At 52.9% G+C, this 22,224-nt stretch overlaps 1 protein-coding gene and 1 long non-coding RNA gene across 10 annotated transcripts; one reads left to right on the forward strand and one right to left on the reverse strand.

The window, feature by feature from the left end:
- Window positions 1-83: 83 nt before the first annotated feature.
- Window positions 84-20,563, reverse strand: LOC308198704 (ADAMTS-like protein 2). 8 transcript variants are annotated; one of them, XM_080601588.1, is made up of 18 exons: window positions 20,338-20,563; window positions 13,999-14,136; window positions 12,206-12,281; window positions 11,624-11,726; window positions 10,523-10,668; window positions 9,716-9,839; window positions 8,378-8,458; window positions 7,801-7,976; window positions 7,101-7,530; window positions 6,196-6,616; window positions 5,597-5,703; window positions 4,901-5,027; window positions 4,336-4,549; window positions 3,925-4,080; window positions 3,372-3,542; window positions 1,525-1,701; window positions 754-898; window positions 84-629 (listed from the first exon to the last, which is right to left on the reverse strand). In XM_080601588.1, the coding sequence occupies exons 1-18, from the start codon at window positions 20,502-20,504 to the stop codon at window positions 511-513; spliced, it is 3,078 nt and encodes a 1,025-aa protein (XP_080457714.1). In that variant the 5' UTR covers window positions 20,505-20,563; the 3' UTR covers window positions 84-510. The 8 variants fall into 8 exon arrangements, with proteins under 8 accessions (XP_080457714.1, XP_080457713.1, XP_080457716.1 ...); XM_080601587.1 differs by having other exon boundaries at window positions 4,901-5,030; XM_080601590.1 differs by having other exon boundaries at window positions 13,999-14,141.
- On the forward strand, window positions 14,667-17,269 carry LOC308198715. 2 transcript variants are annotated; one of them, XR_013954143.1, is made up of 2 exons: window positions 14,667-14,747; window positions 15,521-17,269. It is a non-coding gene; the product is annotated as an uncharacterized lncRNA (long non-coding RNA). The 2 variants fall into 2 exon arrangements; XR_013954144.1 differs by having other exon boundaries at window positions 14,698-14,747; window positions 15,265-17,269.
- Window positions 20,564-22,224: the final 1,661 nt, after the last annotated feature.

A 22,224-nucleotide genomic window follows, 5' to 3' on the forward strand; every position in this document is an offset into this window, starting at 1 on the left:
TTACCTGCTCCTGCTCTTGTTCCTCTCATGTCCCTCTTCCTCCCTTGCCCGGACCTAGGTACATGCATCCCAAAAACCACAGATTCACGGTTTAGCTCTTTATTGTGACACAGAATTTTTGGGCTGTGTTTTGGAAATTACCCTTGTAATAGAAAAATCTGCAGGGCAGGGCAGAGCGACTGCTGCTGTGGTCTGTGCCCTGCTGTGGGCTGGCCTCTGCGCCCCACCACCTCCAACTAGAGCTCTTCAGAGATAACTGACAGCAGGGACACGCTTTCCCAACTCGCTTCTCAGTAGCTTTCTAGGAACTGATGGTTTGTTTTGAATAAAAACCTCCTGGTGGAGAGGGAACGGTGATGACTAAGTCCTAGGAGTCCTTCCTCGCTGAGCAGGCTTGTCTACAGGGACTGGCTCCACAGCCAAGCCAAGTGGTGTGGCTTCAAGTGGTAAAGTCTGGCTCAAGGGGGCTCTTGCCCCTGAATTTGGAAGGGAACTACAGGCTGGTAGTAGTCAGGGTGACTTGAGCCGACACGACCGGCAGCAAGCCTTCCTGTAGTACCAGTGAGAGCACAGCTTCACCTTCAGCACCAACACGCAGTTGGCCGTCGCTTTGTCTTCACAGTCTTCTTCTGGGGAGCAGAAGCGTCCACAGAAAAGGTTACAAAGGGAGATGTGCTTCCCCCAGCTGAGAGCTGGAGGGAGTAAAGGGCTCCCAGGGCTCCTCTCCCTCCCTCCCTGCCCTCCCGGCCTCACCTGGTGCCTCTGTGGGGCACGGCTGGAGCTGGCACGTCTGCCTGGCTTCTGGTTTGGAAGCGGGGTCGCAGCCCTGAGCCAACGCTTCTCCCTGGTAGCACTTCACCTCGCGCAGCCGCACACCAGCACCGCACGTCTTGCTGCACTGTGGAGATTGAGGGAAGGGATCATGAGAGGCAGGTTTTTATTTTCCTGTAAGTCCCGAGTTCTTTCTTCCAGCAAGGCCTCCCTTTGGAGACTATTCTTGAGGAGACTTGGGTCAGATCCCACACTGATCTCAGATTTAGCTCCCCTTTGGTTGCTGGAGGAGAGCCTCTGGAAGCTGGGGCAGGGCGAGGGAGGAGTTTGCTTTCTGCTTTTTAATGCAGCTCAGAGTTGGTTTTGCTTTGAACACTGATGCTATGATTGACGATGGACAAAATGGCTGCTGTGAGTCAGCCCCAGCCTTGCCTACCCCCATTCCCTAAATGCTCACTAGTGAAAGTCAAGGGAAGGACAGAACATTGAGTCCTGGCAGAGGAGACATGGCTGTAATGCCTGCAGTGCAGTGCATGCTCTTGCCTGAGGCCATAATCCACATGCTCTCCAGCTCCTGTGTGCCAGTTTCTCCCTCTGCTGCCTGGTCTGCTAAACGAGAGAGCTCGCAGTCCTGTCCAGTCCTACCAGAGCCCTCAGCAGATCAGGATGCTAGAAATCCTCAGTGCAGGTTGTACACCATCAGCCAGGGTTATGAGGCCTCATCTTCCCCTTCCCCACCTCCCTGAGCCCTACCTGTGACCAGGAGGTAGTAAACCATGTCGAACACGGCCTCTTGAAACAGGCAGCTTGCTCCTCAGGCTTCTGGGAGGCTTCACAGCGCTTCTCAGGGTACTCCCTGTACACCCCATTCTCCAGGCCTGCGCACAAGATGACCCTGGTCTTCATCCCTCGCCCACAGCTGGCATCACACTGGGAAAGAAAACATAACAAATGATGCTCCTCGGCTGTACAGCTTCAGGTAAGGTGGCATCCTGCTCAGAAGCAAGGTGCTTAATGTGTGCTAACACCAGTCTGATGGGTGTAGTCACAGGAGCAACGGTTGCCTGCAAGGGAGCTGAATTTCTTGGGGAGCAGGGACAGGAGCTGGTTGTCTGTGTATAATCCATCCATGGGGGATGCTGAACTGAGCTTGGCCGGCCTGGGAGCAGCTACCACAAGGGACCTGGAAGAGTCAAGGTAAGACTACAAAAGGCTGTTTCTGTCTTATTTTCTGTACCTCTATGTCCTCAAAGACCGTGTAGCGTATTTGTGCAGCAACCTGTATCTTGGAACGCTGACAAGCAGTGTGTGGGCCAAGGGGATCAAACTGGTGCACTACAGGAGACCTGCACGGACAAGTACCTGAGCTCAGCCCAAAGCCATGCAGGCATAGGTGGGAGGGCTCAGCTTCTCGGGGCAACACCAAGAGAAGCAGGCAGTAGGAGGCAGGATCTGATTCTAGTTCTGCTCTGCTCCCTGATGCCCACAGCAGCAGTTGCCAGCTTGAGATTTCACTGCTTTGTGCCTGTCTTCACCATGCCAGGGCCAGCACAGCTGGCTTGCATCCCTCCTGAGTCATCCTGTGAACAGCTCACCCACAGCTGATCAGCTGAGAGAACAGAGCAAAGACGCTGGCACAGGCAAAGGCGGGGAGCCCAGCTGGCCTTTCAGGGTTCAGGTGAGTTTAATCATCAGGGCATAACTGAAAAATTGTACCGCAGCACTGTATGTGACCCACACCATGGGCCAGAGCAGGAAAGGGTGACAGGACTGCCACAGGTCCCTAGGTTTAACCAGTTTCTGCTCATTAACCAGTGCTGGAGGGACACAGCTGAACGCAGTCAACAGCTAGGAAGGCTACAAAAAGGAGAACAGAGGCTTAGCAGTGGTTGGAGGGGGAGGGAGAGCTTGGTTGTTTCTCTGACCTTCTTCCTTAATGCTCTGTGAATCCCTGTTTTTCCTCAAGACTTTACAAGGTCAAACCCCACAAGTGAGTCAACGTGTTCCTTCTGGATGCTTTGGGATTTGGACCAGCTTGTCATGGGAAGCCCAAAGCTCCTTGACCAACAGAGAGGGAGTAGGCTGGTGAGAATGATTGCTGGATAGAATGAGGCACCTGGGCCGTGTTCACTTGACTCTGAGTCCTGAGGCAAGTAAGTGTTCTTGGGCTGGATGTGACTTCTAGGGCAGGGACTTGGGCTGTGGTCCAGGCTTATTTCTGGCTATTATTAATCAGAGAACCAGTTGTTTTTTCTGAGGCTTTCTCTCTGGTGGTGGGACCAAAATCTTGGGGAGGTGAGTGCAGATTCTGGACAGAGCTCTGCTGAGGTGCCTGCAACTGCCAGCTGGGAGCCAGAGGTGGGAGAGGAGGTGGATTTCCTCAGGACATTGCTGCCCTCCAATGGAGGTCCCTGGGAAGGCAGCAAGTGCCACAAACCTTGAGGTACGGGGGGGACAAACTGGGGCATTGCTCCTTCCCTCTTTGTGGAAGGAGCTATAACAAGGGTACAGTTCTGCCAAGGGAGCCAGGCACCCACCAGCTCCTGTGGGATGTGGGGTGGGAAGGAGAGCTGAGGACACGGGGCTGGGCTGGGCTTTACCTGGTCCCACTCCTGCTCCACCCAGTGCGCGGGGCAGTTCTTGTCTCCACACGGGTGGACAGCCAGGGGCTTGGCGGCTGGGTCACACTGGGTGTCGGAGATGACCTTGCCCTCCTGGTTGCGACACGCGACGAAGCGGCTCATGCGTCCCTCACCACAGGCACCTGAGCACTTGGAGGAACAGAGGGCATTTAGATACAGCAGGAAGGTTGAGGGGCCACGGTCAGTGGTTTGCTGGGGGTCTTGAGCCTGGAGCCTAGGCTTGCGTGCGTTTGGGGCTGTGTGGCACTCAACACCAAGGGTCTTTAGAGGTACATCTGGTCAGGGGGGTCCATTCTTCAGGTGCCAGGAGGTTCCCAAATTATTAAAGAGCTCCCCTCAGACTTAACCAAAACTTACAGCACTAAGAGGCAAAAATGCAGATTAACACCGATTCTCTAGCCTCTACCAGACGAAAGCCAGCAGACCAGCAGTGTGACTGCCTGTCTGCCCTCTCCTGCCAGCCCTGCACCCCCAGCATCGGGGGAGGGAGCAGCAGTCCCTCTGGACTCACCGGGCCCCAGTCGGAAGCAGTCCAGCGGCGGTCGCAGGGGGGTCCTGAGCACGCCTTCTCGCTGCTGGGCTTGCGGGACTCGTCACAGAGGGGTGCTTCCACCGAGCAGCGCACCTCCCGCTTCATCGTCCCCTGGGTGCCGCACCGGGCTGAACACTGCAATGACACAGAGCCAACCCCTGGGCTCAGAAGCAGAGCACAAGAGGGACAAGCAGAGGTGTTTTCCTCCTGCTGCGGACAGGGGAAGGGCCCCGGCAGGGGAAGAGAAAAGGGGGTAAAGGCAGTACTTGCTTCCCCAGGGCACAGTTGGGCAGGGCTTCCTCAGCACTCACCAGAAGGAAGCACCAAACATTTGTCATTTTCCTCCAGGCCCCAGCCCACCCTCGGATGCAAAGCTCCCCTGCCGCCTACCTCAGACCACTCGGAGAGCTCCCACTGAGGCCCACAGGCCTTGTTCTTGCAGGCTTTCCTCTCCATGGGTCTGGCCAGCCCAGCTGACTCACAGAGGTCATCGTAAACGGAGCTGTCAAAGCCCGGAGCCAGCATCTTCCAGCAGCGCACGGTGCGGTACTGGTAGCCCTCGCCGCAGGTCCTGGAGCATTCGCTCCACCGGCTGGTCTCCCACCTCCATGAGCACCGGGAGAGAAAGCACAAAGGAAAACCCAGGTAAGGGGACCAAGGGACAGAGGGTGGCTGGGGAGTGCTTGTGTTCCTGGGACTCCCTGACCCAGTAACTGCTGTTGTGAATCTGCTGATCACGTATATGTTGGTGTTAAGGGGGTCTGGTCTTGAAAGACAGCTTTGTGCTTAGCAGGTAATTTAGACACAACAAATTCCTTCCCTTTTTTGTGCACATGAAGGTATGTGGGTTTAGCTATTTAAGCACAACTTCCAGCCCCGAAATGGCTGCCGAGCCAAAAATAATCCTCACTAAGATGTGTAGTACCCACGGACAGTTCATGTTGTTCCCACTTACCTAGGCTGGCAGTCCCTGCCTGCGCAAAATTCGTGAGTAGGTTCTGGTCGGGTTAGGGCATCACAGTATGTTTCATCCACTTCCACTCCATCGTACCGGACACACATCGCATAGGAGGCACTGATACCTGCTGGACAATTAAGATCCTCTCTTGGTCAGGCTCTACCAGATGCAAAAGTCTCCCTCAACTATGATTAAATTATTGAAGAGCGTTCACTGCCTCTGAAACTCTACCTGCAATTTTAAAAATACCAGTGTTTTCTCCATCAGCAGCCAAAAAGGACCTCCCTCGCACGATCAGTTGCCTAGGAAAGGCTTGAACTGATAAAAGGCTCCAAACAAAAATCAGCCAGATGCTCTGGATGGCTCCGTTTCTCTCCCCAGACTCCTCTGAGGGCTGTCATCCTAACCTCCCATCCTGGGAAGGAAAACTGACGCCAAAACTCATCCTACAAAGTACGGAAATTCACGATTGCACTACTGATTACAAGAGTCAATCACTTCAAGATGCCACTCTAAGACCAATGGCATTGCAATAATATCCTGGTTTTCCACCAAAATGCATCTGCCCTCTCTAATTACCATAAAAAGAGGGAACCAAACAGCAAAGAAATTGGGGGCCAGTGTGTGGATTCCAATTAAAGGAAGTTACTGGGATGAACCCGTCTTGAAAATAAGGATCAGGTCTTCACGTACCTGAAGTGCATGTGGAGCTGCAGGGGGCATAAGCTGAGACCTTCCAGCGATACATGTCAGCCAAGCTGATATCATCGTGGCCCACAGGGCTCACATTAAACTCATTGCTGCAAAGAGAGGAGGAGGTGGCATGAGATAAAGATGAAAACTGCTGCAAACATGAAATGTATTAAACTTCCTCCTTACTTTCTTTGAAAATGGGACGAAACCCATTGTTCCTGCTCTCCATCACCATCTCCCCCCACCTTGGACAAGATGCCCCAATGACAAGCAGAGAGTGCAAAACCTTGATCTACCTCCTCTTCAACTAGCAAGGCTGTGAATAACCACAGCCCTGCAGGTCCTTCAGAACCTATTTAAATGGATCCCTTTGAGGCAGGAGGTCACTAAATAGGTTCTGGAAGCTCTGTGTCAGACCAGGAGCTACGCAAACCAGTCTTTGGGGGACACGCCATTGCTCAAGGATCTCCAACAGCTGCCATGGAGAGACACTGGAGAACGGGGACATCAAGGACAGCGGTGAGACTACCAGAGGATTGGTTCAACCCTCCCTCCCCAGCTAACCACGCTCCTGTTTTGCCCAGGAAACCAAGTGCCACCTTTCAGCGCCAGGGGCTTGCAGAGGCTCTGCCTGGCTGATGTCCGTGGTTGTGCTGGCACCTAGCAGAGGGCTCTCCACAGATGCCATCACGCTGTAGTTGCTTGCTTCCCCCTGACTCCCAGCATATGCCTCCACCTTCAAGTCCTCCAGTGAGTTCTTACGGGACGGTGCTTTGTGGAGGCCCTGCAGCCACCGGGCAGCCGTCTGGGTCCATAGTCCTGCTGTGGAGTTCCTCTGGGCCAGCCTGGCTGCCAGGTGCTGCAGCTCCCTACAGAAGGCAGTGTTGTGCAGGTCTCGGTGACACAGCCGCCTGAAGAGACGAAGCCTGGAGGACGCTGCGCGGCTGTTCTCCGAGAGCTCTGATCTCCTCGTGCTGTAGGGTATGGCCGTGCTGATGGAAATCTGATTGAATCTGAGGGCTGGAGGAGAAACGGGGATGCTTTAACTGTCTTGTATGACTTAGACTTCAACACATGGTTTAGGTGTCTAGTAAGGGGGAAAAAAAGTATTTGGCCTTAAAATCATAAGGTGCCAGCATGGTGCACCAACAGGCTTTAACTGCCCTGACCAGCCTCACATGGCATCCCCACGCGCTCTCTGTCCACGGCCCAGGAGCTCCATTTAAGCTCAGGTCTGGCCTCGCCTATGTTGTAGGTGAGTTTTGCTCCTAGTTCTGTTCCTGAATTGTTTGGCTTTCCCAGATCAACCTCAGCTTTGCTCCCCTTCCCTTAAGGAGCAACCAGCCCTTACTGCTCCCTGACAGTCTCCACCCCTGCTATTAACCATCCTTCTCTTCTGGCTGCCCCAATGGGACAGCCACTCTAGATTTCAAGTAAGCCAATAAGGAACGTCCACTTTCAATGAATGCAGACTTGTGAGAGAAAGAAAAATAAAGCAACCAACCCAATTCTGTTTCTCCACCGATTGCTGCTGCTTCGTCCTCCTCTTCCTCTCCCGCTGTGTTTGCATGGTAGACCTGTCTTATCTGGAAGTCATACTTCTCCTTTTCTTCACCTTGTTCCCAGACCCAGCCCTGAGGCTGACTGGTAGAGTTGGTCTGGAAGAAGTGTGGATGGCTGAAGCCTAAATCTTCATGCCTTTCTCTTAGGGGAAGCGGATCGCTGGTGTCATCTGGCGGCAGGGAGAGCCATGTGGCATTGGAGTCCTTGGCAGCCCTGGAGTTGGCTGGAGCAGGATAGTTCTGGCTGGTCTCTAGCAGGTGATGATAGCGCGGTCTGTCTACAGCAGGGGCTGCAGTTCGGAGAGGTGGTGGTGTCCGTGGTACAGTGTAGTCATAAGTTATGTGTGGCATTTTCCCATTGAAGTTATAATACTGGAGGAAACAGGGAAGAAAACAAAAAACCATTTTATTTTAAGGGCATGTATTTCACAGAGACCTCTTCTAACCACGGCTACTTTGTGACAGATGATAAGAGAGGAAAGCATCGTCACAAACCCAAGAGGAAACCCTGCAAGGCAGTACCTGGCTTCCTCAGCCACAGGCAAATGGGTTGGGAACAAGGTGAATATTCCATTTGTCTGGGGAGGCTCACAATTTTCGGACAGGCGAGACAGGAACGCCTAAAATTAGCTCTTCACTTACCATGGCGTTCAGAGACTGGTTAGTGGGCCCATGAGCTATGATATACTCCAGCCCATCTGAGTTCAGGCTCGAGGGCCGCCGGTACTTGAAGATCGTGCCAGCCACCCTGAAGTTCTGGGGGTTGTCAATGGCAGAGTTGCCGTTGAAGAAGAAATGCCCGGATTCATCAGCGAGTGCTTCAAAGAAGAGAAAAAAGAGACAAATATGATATTCCATGCAGAGCACTGAGGCTGCACTGGCTCTAAGGAGAACAAATGGCTTGTGATTGAGAAAAGCCCTCTAGAAATCAAGGAGCTCAGGCCTCTCCAGCACTGATCTTCCACTTAGATCACTGCTGTTCTGTGCTTGGTGCTTTCACTTCTCTCTCCAACAAGAGCACAAATGTCTTCATAGCAGAGACTGTCCCCAGTGAGCTTGGTTTCCAAACATCCCTCCTGCCCCTGGTTGCTGGAGACGTGGTAGCCTTGGCTCTGTGCTACCCTGGAGCTCACAGATAGTTCTCCCACAGCAGGGGAGTCCTCCCACCTCCCAGGCAGCTGAACAGGCACCTCCACATTCCTCTGGATCCTCTGCTTACCCAGGATGTTTTCTGTCTTCCTGCGCTCAATGATGAGGATGTCCGTGGCACCGGCAGGGATGTTGGTGATGAACACATAACCTGAGGAGCAGGAACAGAACGGAGGTGAGGAAACCCTGAGGACGAAATAAAAAGGTGTACATAGACAAAGAAGTTTGCGGGATAAGTGTGCAAGTAGGATGGCAGAGCTACCCCTAGCAGGTCATTTAAGGACATAAGCACATCACGCCAGGCTGCGAGCTCCAGTCCTAGCTCCCCTCTGAAATCCCTTTACAGATGACCATTACAGGTCTCTAAGGCTCAATCTGACTACAGCTGGGTTTGTTAAAAAGGAATTGTACAAGTATAACTGTGTGGCTTTAGGTGTATGCTCTCAAGCTTTCTGGCAAGAGCACAGAAAAAGCTTACTAGTGACTAACGTTAATGCTGAAGGGTGGAGGGAGAAGACTGCAGGTCCCCTCAGCTCCTGACTCAACAGAATTTGTCTCAAGAGGAGCATAAAGATTGACCTTTAAATGGAGAGGAAGTGAGAAGGCTCTTAAAGTTGTGTGGGTTTGCCAGCTTGTCTTTCCTGATAGAAATTCATTTTTTTTTCCTGCCCTGTAAGATTTTATGAGAGCTGGAACAGAATGCCAAGACTGTGTACTGCTAGAGAGGTCAGCACCATTACCCCAACCTGGAAAGGAGCCCAAGTGCTTCTCTGGTCTAGCGTCTCTGTGGAGAATGAGGTAGACTAGTGGAACTACAGCAATGTGAAATGACATTCTAAAACGTCCTCAAACCACAGTTAATTACTGATGAGTATACCACAGTCTGTTTATTCTATGAGTGGAGGAATGGGCCATGAGGTGGCAGGAGATGAACCGTTAATCTCAGCCCCATTTCAGAGGGACTGTCCCTCAGTTGTGACAACCATAGGAGTGGGGAAAGTTGGAGACTAAGTGCAGGCTGAAACAAATGCCGTGACCCTCATCACAGGAACCTAAGCTTCCAGTGAATGCCTAGCACAAATAAAAGAAGATTCATTGACCTCTTCACATCGCCTGAGGTGGGGGAGATGCCAAAATCAATAAGAACAAATAGATCCCCAGCTGCTTCCTACAGTAAAGAGGTGAAGGGAAAACTTGCCAACCTAATATACAGCACATCAAAACCAATCTCCTCTGATTAAGCTAAAACGATAAAATACAGGCATTTAAGCAGAGGTGGCGACACTCTTCAGCTCTTTCCACCAAGCAGCTGGGAAACTCCTACCCGCATTCAAGCCAGTCACCCTTCATGCCAGTTGGTGGTAAGAAGTAGCAGGTGAAGTCTCTGGACTGTGGTAGCAGGGAGTACCTATCTGTGAGATTGCCTTTCGGAAGCTGCCCGAGACACGGTGGCAAGTGCTGCCGTCCCCTCCACACACCCTGCATCTGTCCATCGTCCGGGGCGAATACAGGCTCCCATCGCACCCCACAGGCTGCAAAAAATAAAACAAAAGGTTTTCGGGGGGGCACAGTCTTTTCAAGGAAACGCTACCACATTATTTAGGTGAGGTTCTGGGTGTAGGTGTAGGGTAGCTTGGAGCAGGGTGGTGAATGAATGAATCTGACAGCAGCAGCAATTCACTGGTACAAGTTGTGACCATTTACATTCAGCCCCTGAAGCTGGGACAGGGTTGTGTGCGTGTAGGTGAATGGAGCAAGATTTGGGTAAGCTGTTTCAGTTCATTCTGTAGCTGTCTTTAAGCCAATCCTTTGCACTGTAATAGTGACATACAGCATCACCCTGCAGGAGATGCTGCATCAAAGGCAGGCCTACTTGAGGTTTTAAGATGCCTCAGTGTAACACTACACGCACCCATCCTTCATCCTTACTGCATGCAGGAAAAATCAAATATAAGATTTTTCTTTTCAACTTGGATGACTCTGAAAGCAAACCTGCAATTCCAGTCTTCTGTGTACTGGGAAGAAAGTTCTGTTACTCAGTGGGAATGTGACTGTAATGGCATTGTGCTCTGTTCTAGTCCATAGGCATTCAAAAGGGAGTGTAATTATTCCTGCCAGGCCTTGTTTTCACTTCCCTGCTGGGGCCCTTGGCCTTGGAGGTTCCACCATGCATTTATACTCCCCATTTCTGTGTTATTTCAGTCCAGAGCCTCACCTCACATTTCCCATTGATGCAGACTCCTTGATGGGTCCTGTCCTTGCAGGAGGTACCATCCTGTGCTCGGGCCATCAGCTGTCTCTCTCCGCTCCGAGTGGTGCACTGGAGGTCACAGGGCTTGTTGGAGATGCTGGTGAAGTCATCTGAAGGGACAGAGGCAGAGCAAGGTGATCAGAGATGGGCAGTGAAGAAGGGGACTTTCCTCTTATCCATGCTGCTGGTTTGACATCACCTTTGATGTTCTTGCTTCTTGAGATGAGATCCCAAGGCTACAGATCTTCTGGCAGTTAAGGGGTTGTGGTATGAGGCTGCAGATAGGGACCAGGCGTGGCAGAAGTGCTTCTCGATGGCAAACCCTCTTCCTTGCCATACCCTCTCCCCTTTACAGTGCTATCCCTTGTGCCAGACAGGGGAATCTGCCTCAGCAGACTCCAGATCCCAGGCCACACATAAATACACAAGAGCAAAAAAGACCTGCACCAACTGTACCAACCACGGCCAGCTATACCCCCTCCAGCTGAGCAACTGGAGCTAGAGGTACAGATGTTTTATGTTCCCTTGGCAGCTAATGGAAAGAAAAAAACAGGCAGGTCCAGAAAGACAGTCATGTCTCAGAGGAGCTGAATCTGGGCCTCAAGGGCCATCTGGCAAGCCACGTGAAGCAATTTATCTCCTCTGCACAGGAAACGGATGGACATCCTGTTCAGAATAACCCACCACCAACCCAGTGGGAAGCACGCTGGGTGACAGAGGCAGCCAAAATGGTAGAAGGCATGCAGGGAGTGAACAGCCACTCTGCCAGGATGACTGCTGGTTAGCTGAGACACCTCAGAGAAGCCTGTGTCCTGTCTGCCCGCCAGCGCTTGCTGACGTAGGATCCAAAACAGGAGTAATGTGGTGAGAGAGAAGGCCTGGCTGGGCAGAGAGGTTCTGTGAAGAGACAGGGAATGATTTCTCCAAAGGAGGTAGCAGAGGAAAGCACTTCCAGACCAACGAGGAGCATCCATCCCTTGCTCCCTGTGTCCTTCTCCTGTGTCTGAGAAGATTCTGTAGGTGTTTTCTCACCCTGATCCTTTGTGTGAAGCTGTGAAAACCCACCTGGATAGAGGGGCATCCAGTGGTAGTAGCGCTTCCCAAAGGCTTTGGCATTGAAACTGGAGCACTGCTGCTGTTTGAAGCTTGCTGTGTTGGCTGGGCAGGGCTATGGAGGGAATAAACGTGATCAAAAGCTCCCTATGTCGCAGCCATGGTTGTGACAGCTGCTTGTCCCTGCTGCATCCTTGGAGGATGAAAATGCCCTGTCCACCCTGGAAGGAATCAGTGATGGACTCTGAGGTGCTATAATACAGGCAGAAGGGCCAGGCTTCCATCGCCTCAGACAGCTGTATTTAACAGTACTGCAAAATTTACTTAGAGCAAAGGGAAAAACTTCTTCCCTCCCCCCACCCCACAACAAATATATCTGTAATCTAATCTATCTATATCCTTTTCCCCCACCTTTCAGTCCCAGAGAGTAGAGCCCATCTCCCCTGTTTTCAGAGGCACACTGCCCCAGGAGTGGATCATGCCTCTGACAGACCAGTCGCACCCTGACTGCTGGTGCTCTTGAAGCTCCAAGTGCAGACCCCTGCATCCCACATCCCCCAGTAAGAACCAGTCAGTGCTGGAAGTGGTTCTCACCTGCTGCTGGCACAGCTGGTAGTGTTTGGCTTGGCCAACACACATGGTGCTGTTTGTTCCCTGGGGCATCTGGAGCCTGCAAAGCAGAATGAGAATGCAGAAATGAGCTGGAGGTCCATGAAACACTAAGAAATTGAGGATAACTGAGAAGTCAGGCCTGACTTAATGGGGAGAAACCAGGCTGGCATTTTATCAGAGCAAAGCTTTCTGTATCTATGCTAGCCAACATCTCCGAAATATATTTTCAGTGCTTTTAGGTGGAGTGTGATTTTAAACTACTCTCTTTTTGGGGCAGTTTGAGTGGACAGGGAGCAACTGACGTATTGCCACTGCTGTGCCCCTTTACCTCTGAGCTCCAATAGGGTTGATCTGACAGAAGGGCAATAGACCAATAGATCCACCACTCCTGTGGAAGCACCCACGATTTGAAGTGAGCAGGGGAATTGATTTCAGAATTCACTGAGCAGTAGACAGAGAGATGGCACCTCCCATGGGGAATGGACACCTTAAAAGATTAACATGAGAGGTTTGGTACAGGTAACGGACAAAAAAACCATGAATTTCTCAGCATTTGATGCTTTAGCTCTGGCCAGCAACATTTGTCCAAGTTCTTGACGTGCAAATGCTGAAAAAATTCTTGAAAGCTGGGAAGGTGTGGGGAGAAAGGCTAAGACTGCAGATTAAGGCACTGTGGTCTGGGTAAAGATCAGCAGCAGACAATGGGTTAACAGTACTGGGAACTTAGGGTGCACAGTAGCCATACTCAGGCTGGACTGCCTAGATGTACTAGAGCTATCCCTGCAGAGCTATGCTTTATACGGTGTAGGCAAAGCTTAAATTTGCACCACAAGGCTTCAAAATCACCATGCCTTTCAGCTGAAGCAGGGGCAGTCTGCAGACTCAGGCAAAAATTGTTTCATGGGGCACAGCTGGCTCACAAGCTGCTTTGCTTAATGCTGCAGCACCTTTTGGCTGGGTTTTATGTCAAGCAGAGGCAGAGGCATTGGCAAGCCTCGTTAGTGGGGAGGCCGCGTCCAGATGGACGGCACCTCAGCACATCTGGACCCTCACGATGCTGCCAACCAGCCCACATAAAAGAAGTTTCCTTCTGCAGGAGGCAGAGTAGGTGGGGGGCTCTTGTCTGAGCTTCCTGCGCTCCGGAGTGCATTCACGCAGAAGGGAAAGGGGCCGGGCAGCCCCTGCGGCTTGCTGTGCTGCGGGATGCTGGCTCTCATTAACAGCTCGGGAGAAGCAGGTTAGTGAGGTGCCCGAAGAGGAGAGCTTGGTGGCAAGGTGACCCACAGGGGACAGCTGGAGCTCCCCACAAACCTCGTTCAATCAGCGCCAGGGCTGTAGCAGCTGCAGGGGACAAATGGAGATGCTGTCAGGTGACAGCCAGATAAATGACAGGGGGAAAAAATCTTGCCAGCTCTGCAGGGAGTGAAAAGGGGAAATTGCTGAGGCATGGCTGAGCTGGCTGCTGCCAACCAAGTCCCCAGAAGGTGTCTGGGAATAAGGGCCAAAATCCTACGCACAGGAACTGGCTACGAGTCAGGGTTAGGTTGGTCAGAGCAGCCATGGAGAAGCAGGGTTTATGAAGGACAGGGGAGGAGGAGTAAAGCTGGTCTTCTCCAGCCCACAACCCTGTCATCTTCAAGTCTCCCCCAGGCCCCTCAGCCTGCTCGCTGCCCACCTGCCTTCCTTTTTGAGGCCCTACAGAGCCCAAAACGTGGGTCGAGGCACCCCTCTGCCCCTTTAGGGCTGGCCAAGGGGTGCCGCGGGGACAGACGTACCTCTGCTGCAGGCAGTGCCTCTCCCGGGACATCACGCCTCCCCCGCAGGACCGGGAGCAGGTGGACCAGGAGCTCCACTCTCCCCACCACTTGGTGACTTCTTCATCCCAGGGGCCAGCTCCATCAGCTGCCTCACTACTGTCCTGACAGAAACAGAGGATGGTTAGCTGGGGAACCCGGCGGCCCGCTGCCTCGGCCGGAGGGAGGCCTGACAGAGGCTGCACCCGCAGGATGCCTCTGGGACCGGCATGATGTGGAGAAGGGCTCTCAGGTGGGACGTGTGGCGATAATCCCAGCTGCAGCCTGAGCCAAGGCCTCGCTCCTGAGTCGGATATGCCAGCAGATCGCAGCCCCAGCTGCCCAGCTGGCTCCAACGAGCGGTCAGGAGAGAGGAGAAAGGCTGTGGGGGGCTGGGGTAGGCATCTGTCCTCTGCTGGAGCTGCACCACAATGAATAAACTCCTCTTTGTGCATAAGTCGGCTCAGGTCCAAGCTCCTCACCCTGCAACCCTCACAAAAGTCATTTTCAAGAGTGCTTCAGAAGCAGAGCCCCTTGCAGTTATCCCATCTCACCACTGCGTTGCTGACCTCTCGCCACCCACCCCACGAGTTGCTCCCCAGAGGGCTCTCCCCGACCTAGCATACCTCGCCGGGGCTGATCCTTCAAATTTGGCAAACCCAAGCTCCTCTGGCCCCGACGAGGTCATTGCAGCAGGCTGCTGTTGGCTCTGCCTCTGTAATTCCCAGCAGGTAAGTGACTCTTTGTTTTAGCAAGATTTTTTTCCTTGCACTGTTCTCCTGTTCTGTCTGATGGCCTAAAAGCTCCTTGGGACTTTTGCAAAGTAGCACATACAAGAACTAATTTGCTGTTTGCTGAAATACAGCTGTGAATAGTGTTAAATGCAGCAATGAGTTTACCACAGGGCAGTGATTGGAAGTGATTTACCCAGCGGAAAATGCTGACAGTTTATCGGCATTAGCAGAAGAAAATGAATAATTTGTGCATGTGTAAGATCTGTTATGTTTAAGTAAAGGCACGGAGAAGCAGTATCAGTGCTACTCTTAGCAAAATGTGTAGGCTTGTGGCTGCAGCTGATAGTCCTGTCGAGAAGAACTGTTCTGCAGAAGCATAATTGATGGATGTGAAAGAAAACTCAGCAGAGTTTGCTCCTTGCTGAATGTGCTCTGTTCACTACTTTGGTTGACTGCCTCTTGGCTTGACGCTCTTTTATGGTGTAATAAAAACAAAGTGTTCTTCATCCTGTAGTGTAATTCCTGCCCGAGAATTTGCTGTTTCTATAGCATCTGCCAACAGAACATCCACTGGGCAGAGGAGATGCAGCTGCTTTTGTGCAAATGTTTTTAAGTTGTAACTTAGTATGTTTGAAGTGCACATAGTGCCTCTTCTTGGCAATCATATGCCAGCCAGAGCATGTTAAAAAAAACCTGCTCTGCTGCAAAAAAAAAAAAAAAAAAAAAAGCACTACGTTACCTGATGCTTTACTCTTTGATGATTACAATAGCTAACTGTGAAAACAATACAACAAAATTCTTCGACGTACTTGGATGTCCTGGCTGGATTTGAGTTGTCTGACTGAGACCAAGAGCTGTGGCGAGCAGCAGAGGTGTTCAAGAGAAGGATTAAATTTAAAATTAAATTTAAAAGAAAGAAGCGTGTTTTCAAAAGGACCTTTTTCTCTTCTGCAAAATGCTCATTTCAACCTGTGTCCTATGAGAATTTTTGTCTGAGTGCATATGATCAGACCACAAATGGAAATGCTGACTGTGTAGCTTCCAGAGTTACCCAGGAAAGAAACTAAAGGTCTCTCGCTGTAAGGTATTTTCAGTTCAAGTGTTTCCCTGACCCCTCCTACGCGCCTCTGTGATGAGCATCTCAAGGCCTGGAGAGGAAGAGCTCTTCACAATTGCAGGGAAGGAGAAGAACAGTGATTTATCTGTGTCTGTGTGGGGAGCTTAGTGCAAAGCAGCTTCTCCCGTAGCTGGGGTATTAATCAGAGCTGGCATCTTTCCATGTGGCTGAGTAGCTACAGAGCACCACGGGGCGCGAGCACTGCCCCGGGGGAAGGCATGTGGACCAGAAGCTGCAGGATTGACACAGTTTTTCCCCAAGTGGTAATAAAAATTGGTGTATTTGTAACCTACAAGATGGTCCTGCTCCACAGATCTTACAGTCCATATAGGTGAGATAGTACGGAGGGGAAATGAGCGAAGAGAAGTGAAATGCCCTGTTCTACTGACCTACCCTGGTACGAAAAAGATTTTGTGTGTTTGGAGTAAATGATCCACAGGCCCTGCTGCTCTCAAAAGCAAGACAAGCCACAGCTGCCTGCTGGATCCTCCTCTGGTCAGTGCCCTGCTTTCAGCTTGCTGGTGCTCACCTCCTCCTACCCACCTCGATCGCGGGCATGCCTGGGGCACAGGCTCTTGCTGCAGCTCAAGCAGTGACAGCAGATTTGGAATAAAATGTGTTCCTCTATATCTGTAAGCCCCTTTGTACTCCCTGTTCCTGCTTCCTCCCCTCACTGGAAGAATCAATCACACATTAAGTAGATTGATTTGGCTCTCAGGTTTTCCATGACCGAGCTCCCTTGCTGGTCCTTGCTCAGGAGCATTTATTTACTCGTGCAAGCATGGACAATGCTGAGCTGTCGCCTCAGCCAGTGAGACTTACAGCATGACAGCGTCTGAGTCCTAGGCCTGGAGATGTGGAGGGCAGACTCAGGTACTTAGAGCTGGGGCAGCTGGTTCCAATCTGTGCTGAATTTACTCTATTGTCAGAAATAAATCTGCATTAACCATGACACACAAACAGCTCTTGTTTTCAATTAGAGATACTTGCATTTTCCAAATTTCCAGATAACAAATTAAGGGCTGTGGGATAGACTCCAGATTAGATAAGCTCCTAGCTTTAGTTTCCCAAGCTCCTGAGCAAATCCCACACTCTGTGGAAAAAGGAAAGTCAGATGGGCTTTAAAACAACTCTTTTGCACTGCCCTGGTTGTGGGAGATGCTAAAGCTGCTCTAACTTGTGTCATGCTGCTGAACCACACACAGAGCAGGCTAGAAATGCTGGAGCAGGAGACAGGCGCAGGTCCAGTGTTTGCAAGGCTGGTTCTGCCTGGGCTTGGATGGGGGCTCTGCCCAAAGCAGGGAAGAGGATCAGGTACAATTCCTTAGGTGCTGCGAAATGTTAGGGCTAGAAATTACACTGGGAGCAAAGACAGACCATGCTCCAGCTCAGCCAGGTGCTCTCCGCAAGAATTTCCCTTGAGGCTCTTGTGGCTTGGCACAAGGTGATCACGCAGCTGCAGCTCTTCCTCTCTGAGGCTAACCACACTATTTCTGTGCCTCACTGGACAGAGGCCGTGCAAGCACACAGGTGAAGCTTGCCCTCCTGTCCCCTCGCTGGGGGGGGACCAGAGCTTTAAAACCACAACCTGCTGTAATCTAAGGACCAAGGCGTGTAGTACAGCCTGCGTGGACTGGTGCAGGGGGGGACCAGGAGCACTCTGCTGTGAATTATGCACACAAACCTCATTCTAGCCCTCCTGCCCAAGTGTAAAAGATAAGGCAGGGTGGGGAACTCTTCCAGAGTAGAACATCTGCCTCCAGATTTGCCAATCAATGATGGAAACATCAGTCTCTAAGCCAGCACCACTGAAAGCTTTTTCTGTCTAACCAAAGACTCGGCAGCTGTTTCCCTTCTCCCCCCCATCGACACCAAACAAAGGCTGCCACAAACAAAATGGTGCAGCCCGGCGCAGGAGGGTGAGCCCGGGCTGACATCCTATCGGTTTTCCAGGCAGTCTTTCTGAAGAGCAGAAAGGGGCAAAATAAATCCTCTAACAATTTTCTGCCGTGCATCAGATCAGCTCTAAACTACAATGGGTTTCCCAGAAACCTGGGAATAATGGCAATGACTGTGATGCTGGCTTAGTCTCCCATATTGCATGTTGAATCTCGGGATTCATTAGTCTGTGTCTTGGGGGAAAAAAAGGCTTTCTAGGAAGAGAGACAACAAACATCCTTGTTCAGCTCGCCTTAATAGAGGAGCTTGCAGGGGTACGCCCTTCTGTTGCAGCCTGACATGCCTTAAGGCCCTGACCACCACTGAAGGGCACAAGTAGCTGTTGTAAGCTCAGCCCTGTCAGAGCTTCTAAGACAACAAGAAACAGCAGCTGGAAATGAACTAAATTCCGAACAGACCTTTCCCGAGGTCATTAACTGCGTGTCCTCTACCAGAAATTTCCAGGATCCTTTACCTAAAGGCTTCTCCCTACAGCAAACTTTGCTACTTACTGAAATACTAAATAGCTTCAGATGTCCTAATGCCTGGAACGGACGCAAGATTATTATCTTACACTCTTGGAAATGAATGGCCATGCTCAGCCCCCCTGGTCTGGGTTCCCTGTGTTGTGCTCTGATCAAAGCTGTGGCAATAAACTCTGCCGCAAGCCTTGAAAAAAAAAAACAATAGTGTTTGCAATTGTGCCCTGATGTTTTACCCAAAAAAATGATGTTTGTGTAAAGCTATTTCTTATTCTGTCATTGTTTCAGCCTATTTGTGTAGAGCTGATAGTTTGTATGAGAGATTCAATGTTGGACGCAGATACAAAACCAGATTTTGCTTAGAAATATTTTAACAAGATACTACAGAAGGAATTTCCCATGATGGGAAAGTACCCAGAGGTAAAAAGAGACCTACAGAATATTTTTTATGGGATTAGGAAGAAGACCAACCTGGGGAAAAATGCTAAACTTGTGAAAGATGTGATATTGCAGCAGATAAGTAACAGAAATCTGGACATATAATGAGGCACAGATGAGAAGCAAATTAGAAAGCTGGTAAACAGAAGCCAGCAAAGAACTATGAAGTACTGTTTATAATCCTGCCATGAAAGAAAGTTCACGGGCATGTCATTACAAAATACTTGATCCAAGTTAGTTAGGTCATTCCCTTCAAGTAGGAGACCACGCTTATTCCGGGACAAGCTAGTAGAATGGATGGAAATCTCTGAAGGGAAAGAAGGGAGCAATATGGGGTGTGCAGGACAGGCATCTCTATCACCAGTTTTTTTCAGAGGCATTGAATACACTGAGCCGAGACAGCTCCACACAGGGAGGAATTTGCTTATCTACGGATGGAGGCTTTCTATCGCATTCTCTGTATAACCCTGCTGTAGAAAACCAGAGAGCAAAAGCAATTGCAGGTTAATCCCTTAATGACCGTTGTGTGCGCGGCCTGGCACGGAAGATACCGATCGCATGGCATGCAGCAATACCACCAGCCATGCCTGCAGCCAGCTTGCAGCGTGCAATCTTTCATCTCCGCAGGGTCACCCGGAGCCACGGAGTCCTGGGTGCCCCTACGGGGGGGGTCTGTACAAACACAGCTGCTACAGACACAGGACCCCGAGCAGCCCAGGCTTGTGTACGCAGTCACCGACCTGAACGGACTCCTCCACGCCTAGATGAAGGATTTCACATCTGCTCAGCTTGACCCGGCTTGCTCTGCCTGAAGTTTCTGTCTGGCTGAGCCCTACAGTTAGGGGGTAAGCAGAGCAGGCGGTGAATGCACGTGGAAGTAAAAGCGCAGTGGAAGCGAGGCACCGCCTGAGCTTAAAACGAGGACAACCCCAGCTCAGGAGACGCTGCTGGACAAACCTGGGTTACCCGCAGTAAAGCTGCGGTGCCTATCGCTGTGCATAAGACAGCTTGTGCGAGATTGCTTCACCTCACCGTGGCTTTGTCTGGGGAAGGAAAAAAACACAACCCTTTTTCTTTCTGTTAGCAGAGCAGGACCCCTCTTGCACAGAGGGATCTGGCCGGGAAGCTCGCACAGGGAGCCACAGGGTGTGTGGTGACCCCTGCAAGCGGGGGGCTCGGCCGGTGCCCTGAGAAGAGGAGTCTGGCCTCCTGGCCACAGGGGAAGGAAGGGAAAGGGGAAAGGGAAAGGGAGAGGGAAAGGTCTCACTGAGGGGGCGCCAGGCTGGAGGGACAAGGGGAGCGCCGGGCTCTGGCTCCCGCACACGCACCTTAGGGGATAAAGGTGTTCCCTAAACCCGCACCCGCGGCTGCGGGAGGCAGAGCGGCGAGCAGAACCCCCGCTTTCATCCCCGCACGGCTGTCACCTCCCCGCCAGGCACGGAGGCGAGCGGCGAGGCCCCGCAGCCCCCCGGGGACCCTCCTCGCCCCGCCGGCCTTTTGTTGGCGGCGCCCGGCTCCAGGCGGGGGCTGAGGGGGGCGCGGAGCCGGGCAGGGCGGGCGCTGAGGGGAAGGGCGAGGGGAGAGCGGGGGGGGAGGCTCCGCCGCCGCTTACCTTAGCGCCGAGGGGGGCGGCGGCGCTGAGGAGGAGGAGGAGGAAGAGGAGGAGGCGGCGGGGAGCGGCGGCCATGCCGCGCTGCTGCTGCTGCTGCCGCGGAGGAGGCGGCGCGGCGGCGGCCCACCAGCGGCCGTGGCAGGAGCCGCCGGGGCGCGGGCCGGCATGGCTGAGGGAGTTAATGACTTTACAACCTGCCGGGCGGCCGGCAGCGGCCCGCGGCCGCCGGGGGAGGGAGGGAGGGAGGGAGGGATGAAGGGGGGGGGGAACGGCGCTCGGAGCTGCCGGGGGCGGGGAGCGGGGCACGGCGGGGCCGGGCCGCCCCGGGGCTCGGCCCCGTCCCCGTCCCGCCCCGCCGCCGTCCTCCTGAGGAGAGGGCGCTGGGGGAGCCCCTCCGCCGCCATCCCCCCGCCGGGGGAAGGTGGAGGGAGGCGGCGGACACGAGGAGGAGAGCGGCGACCCCGGCCTGGGGCTGAGGGCGGGGGGTGCAGGCTCGGCCTGGCCCCCCGCGGGGTGCGGGGTTTGCTCTGGGGGAGCCCCCTCCTTGCTCCGGCCCCCTGGGGTCGCGGAGGTGCCAGCGGCTCGGCCCCAAAAGCTGCTGGGGGGGACGAGGGTGGGCACCGTGCTGCGGGGTTCAGCGGGACACGCGCCCTCCGGTTTTGGTCCTTTATCCCGTAAAGCTGGGGGAGACTCTGCTCGCTAGACTGCTGTGGTTTGGGTTTCGCTGTTTCAGCGGAGGGGAAAGCTGATAGGTGTGTATGGCAACCTGAGCGAGTCGTGGTTCATCGGAGGACAAAAGTCTCACCGCCTTGCCTGCTGCTTTTTCTCCTCCAGCTCCCCGTCAGCGGTGACAGAACAAGCCCGCCGCAGCCTGCTCGCGCCACCCTGCTCTGCACGAGGCCTTCTCGGAGGAAGCAATGAAACCCCCGTAAGCAATCTGGGTCATTCCAGACTAAAGAAGTCTGTTGATGCCAGTCTTTCAGGCGCTGCTCTCGGGCTGACGTGCTGAGATAGTCAACTGTGCAAGTTAAAAGGAAGGAAATGGCTAAAAAGCTTCCTGGCACCTTCGCCGCTCCCTGCTGGATCCCCCCGCTGTGCCTGTGATCACGGCGCAGCCATTGCAGGACGTCCTGCTCCTGCCGTGCCCACACGCCTTGGGGCAGGGCACCAGGTGTCCCCAGCCTGCGGCAGGCGTCCAGGCAGCCGTGGCTTCTGCCTGCCAGATGTGCTGCGGTCGGCATGGGAAGGTGATGCGAGTCCTCCACACCTCTCCCCCACCCAGGGCTTCGGCCTCTCGGTGGAGGGAGGGGAGAGGAAGGATGGAGGGGTGGCAGCAGGGGGAGCAACGCGGGGCTCCTGATCAAAGCCGTCTGCTAGCAGGCAGGGGGCAAAGGGAGGAGGAGGGCAACGTGCTTCTGACCCATCCACAGAAAACAAGGGAGAGGAGTGTTGTGAAATAATGCAGTTTCTCCATGAGCTGCCTTCCACAAAGGCTTCAGAGTCGATTCTTGGTTTTCGTGCCCTGCTGCAGCCCTGTATAATGCTCCTCTTGAGGCAGCTTCTGCCCTGAAGTTAAGCAAAGCTGTGGGGAGGTGCAGAGGTGGGGGAGAGGCTGCGGGTAAGAAGAAAAGGGAGGCCAGCTCCGGTTGAGTGAGGGTGCTGGGTGCTGTGCTGCTCTCACACAAGCTGTGCTGTGTCTGATCTTCAGCCCCTCTCGCCACCAGCAGCTGAGCTGCAGCCCCAGGAAGGGCAGGAAGCAGAAGCGGGCTGTTGAGTAACATTTGGTACAGAGAGGATTTGGGGAGGGGGAATTGCAAGTGAGGCATTACCAGAGCATGACAGAGCAAATCCAGGTGAACTGCAATGCTCTCCCCTGCAGGGCCCCTC

This window comes from Anser brachyrhynchus, assembly GCF_964034855.1.
Source record: "Anser brachyrhynchus genome assembly, chromosome: 8".
Classification (NCBI taxonomy): domain Eukaryota; kingdom Metazoa; phylum Chordata; class Aves; order Anseriformes; family Anatidae; genus Anser; species Anser brachyrhynchus.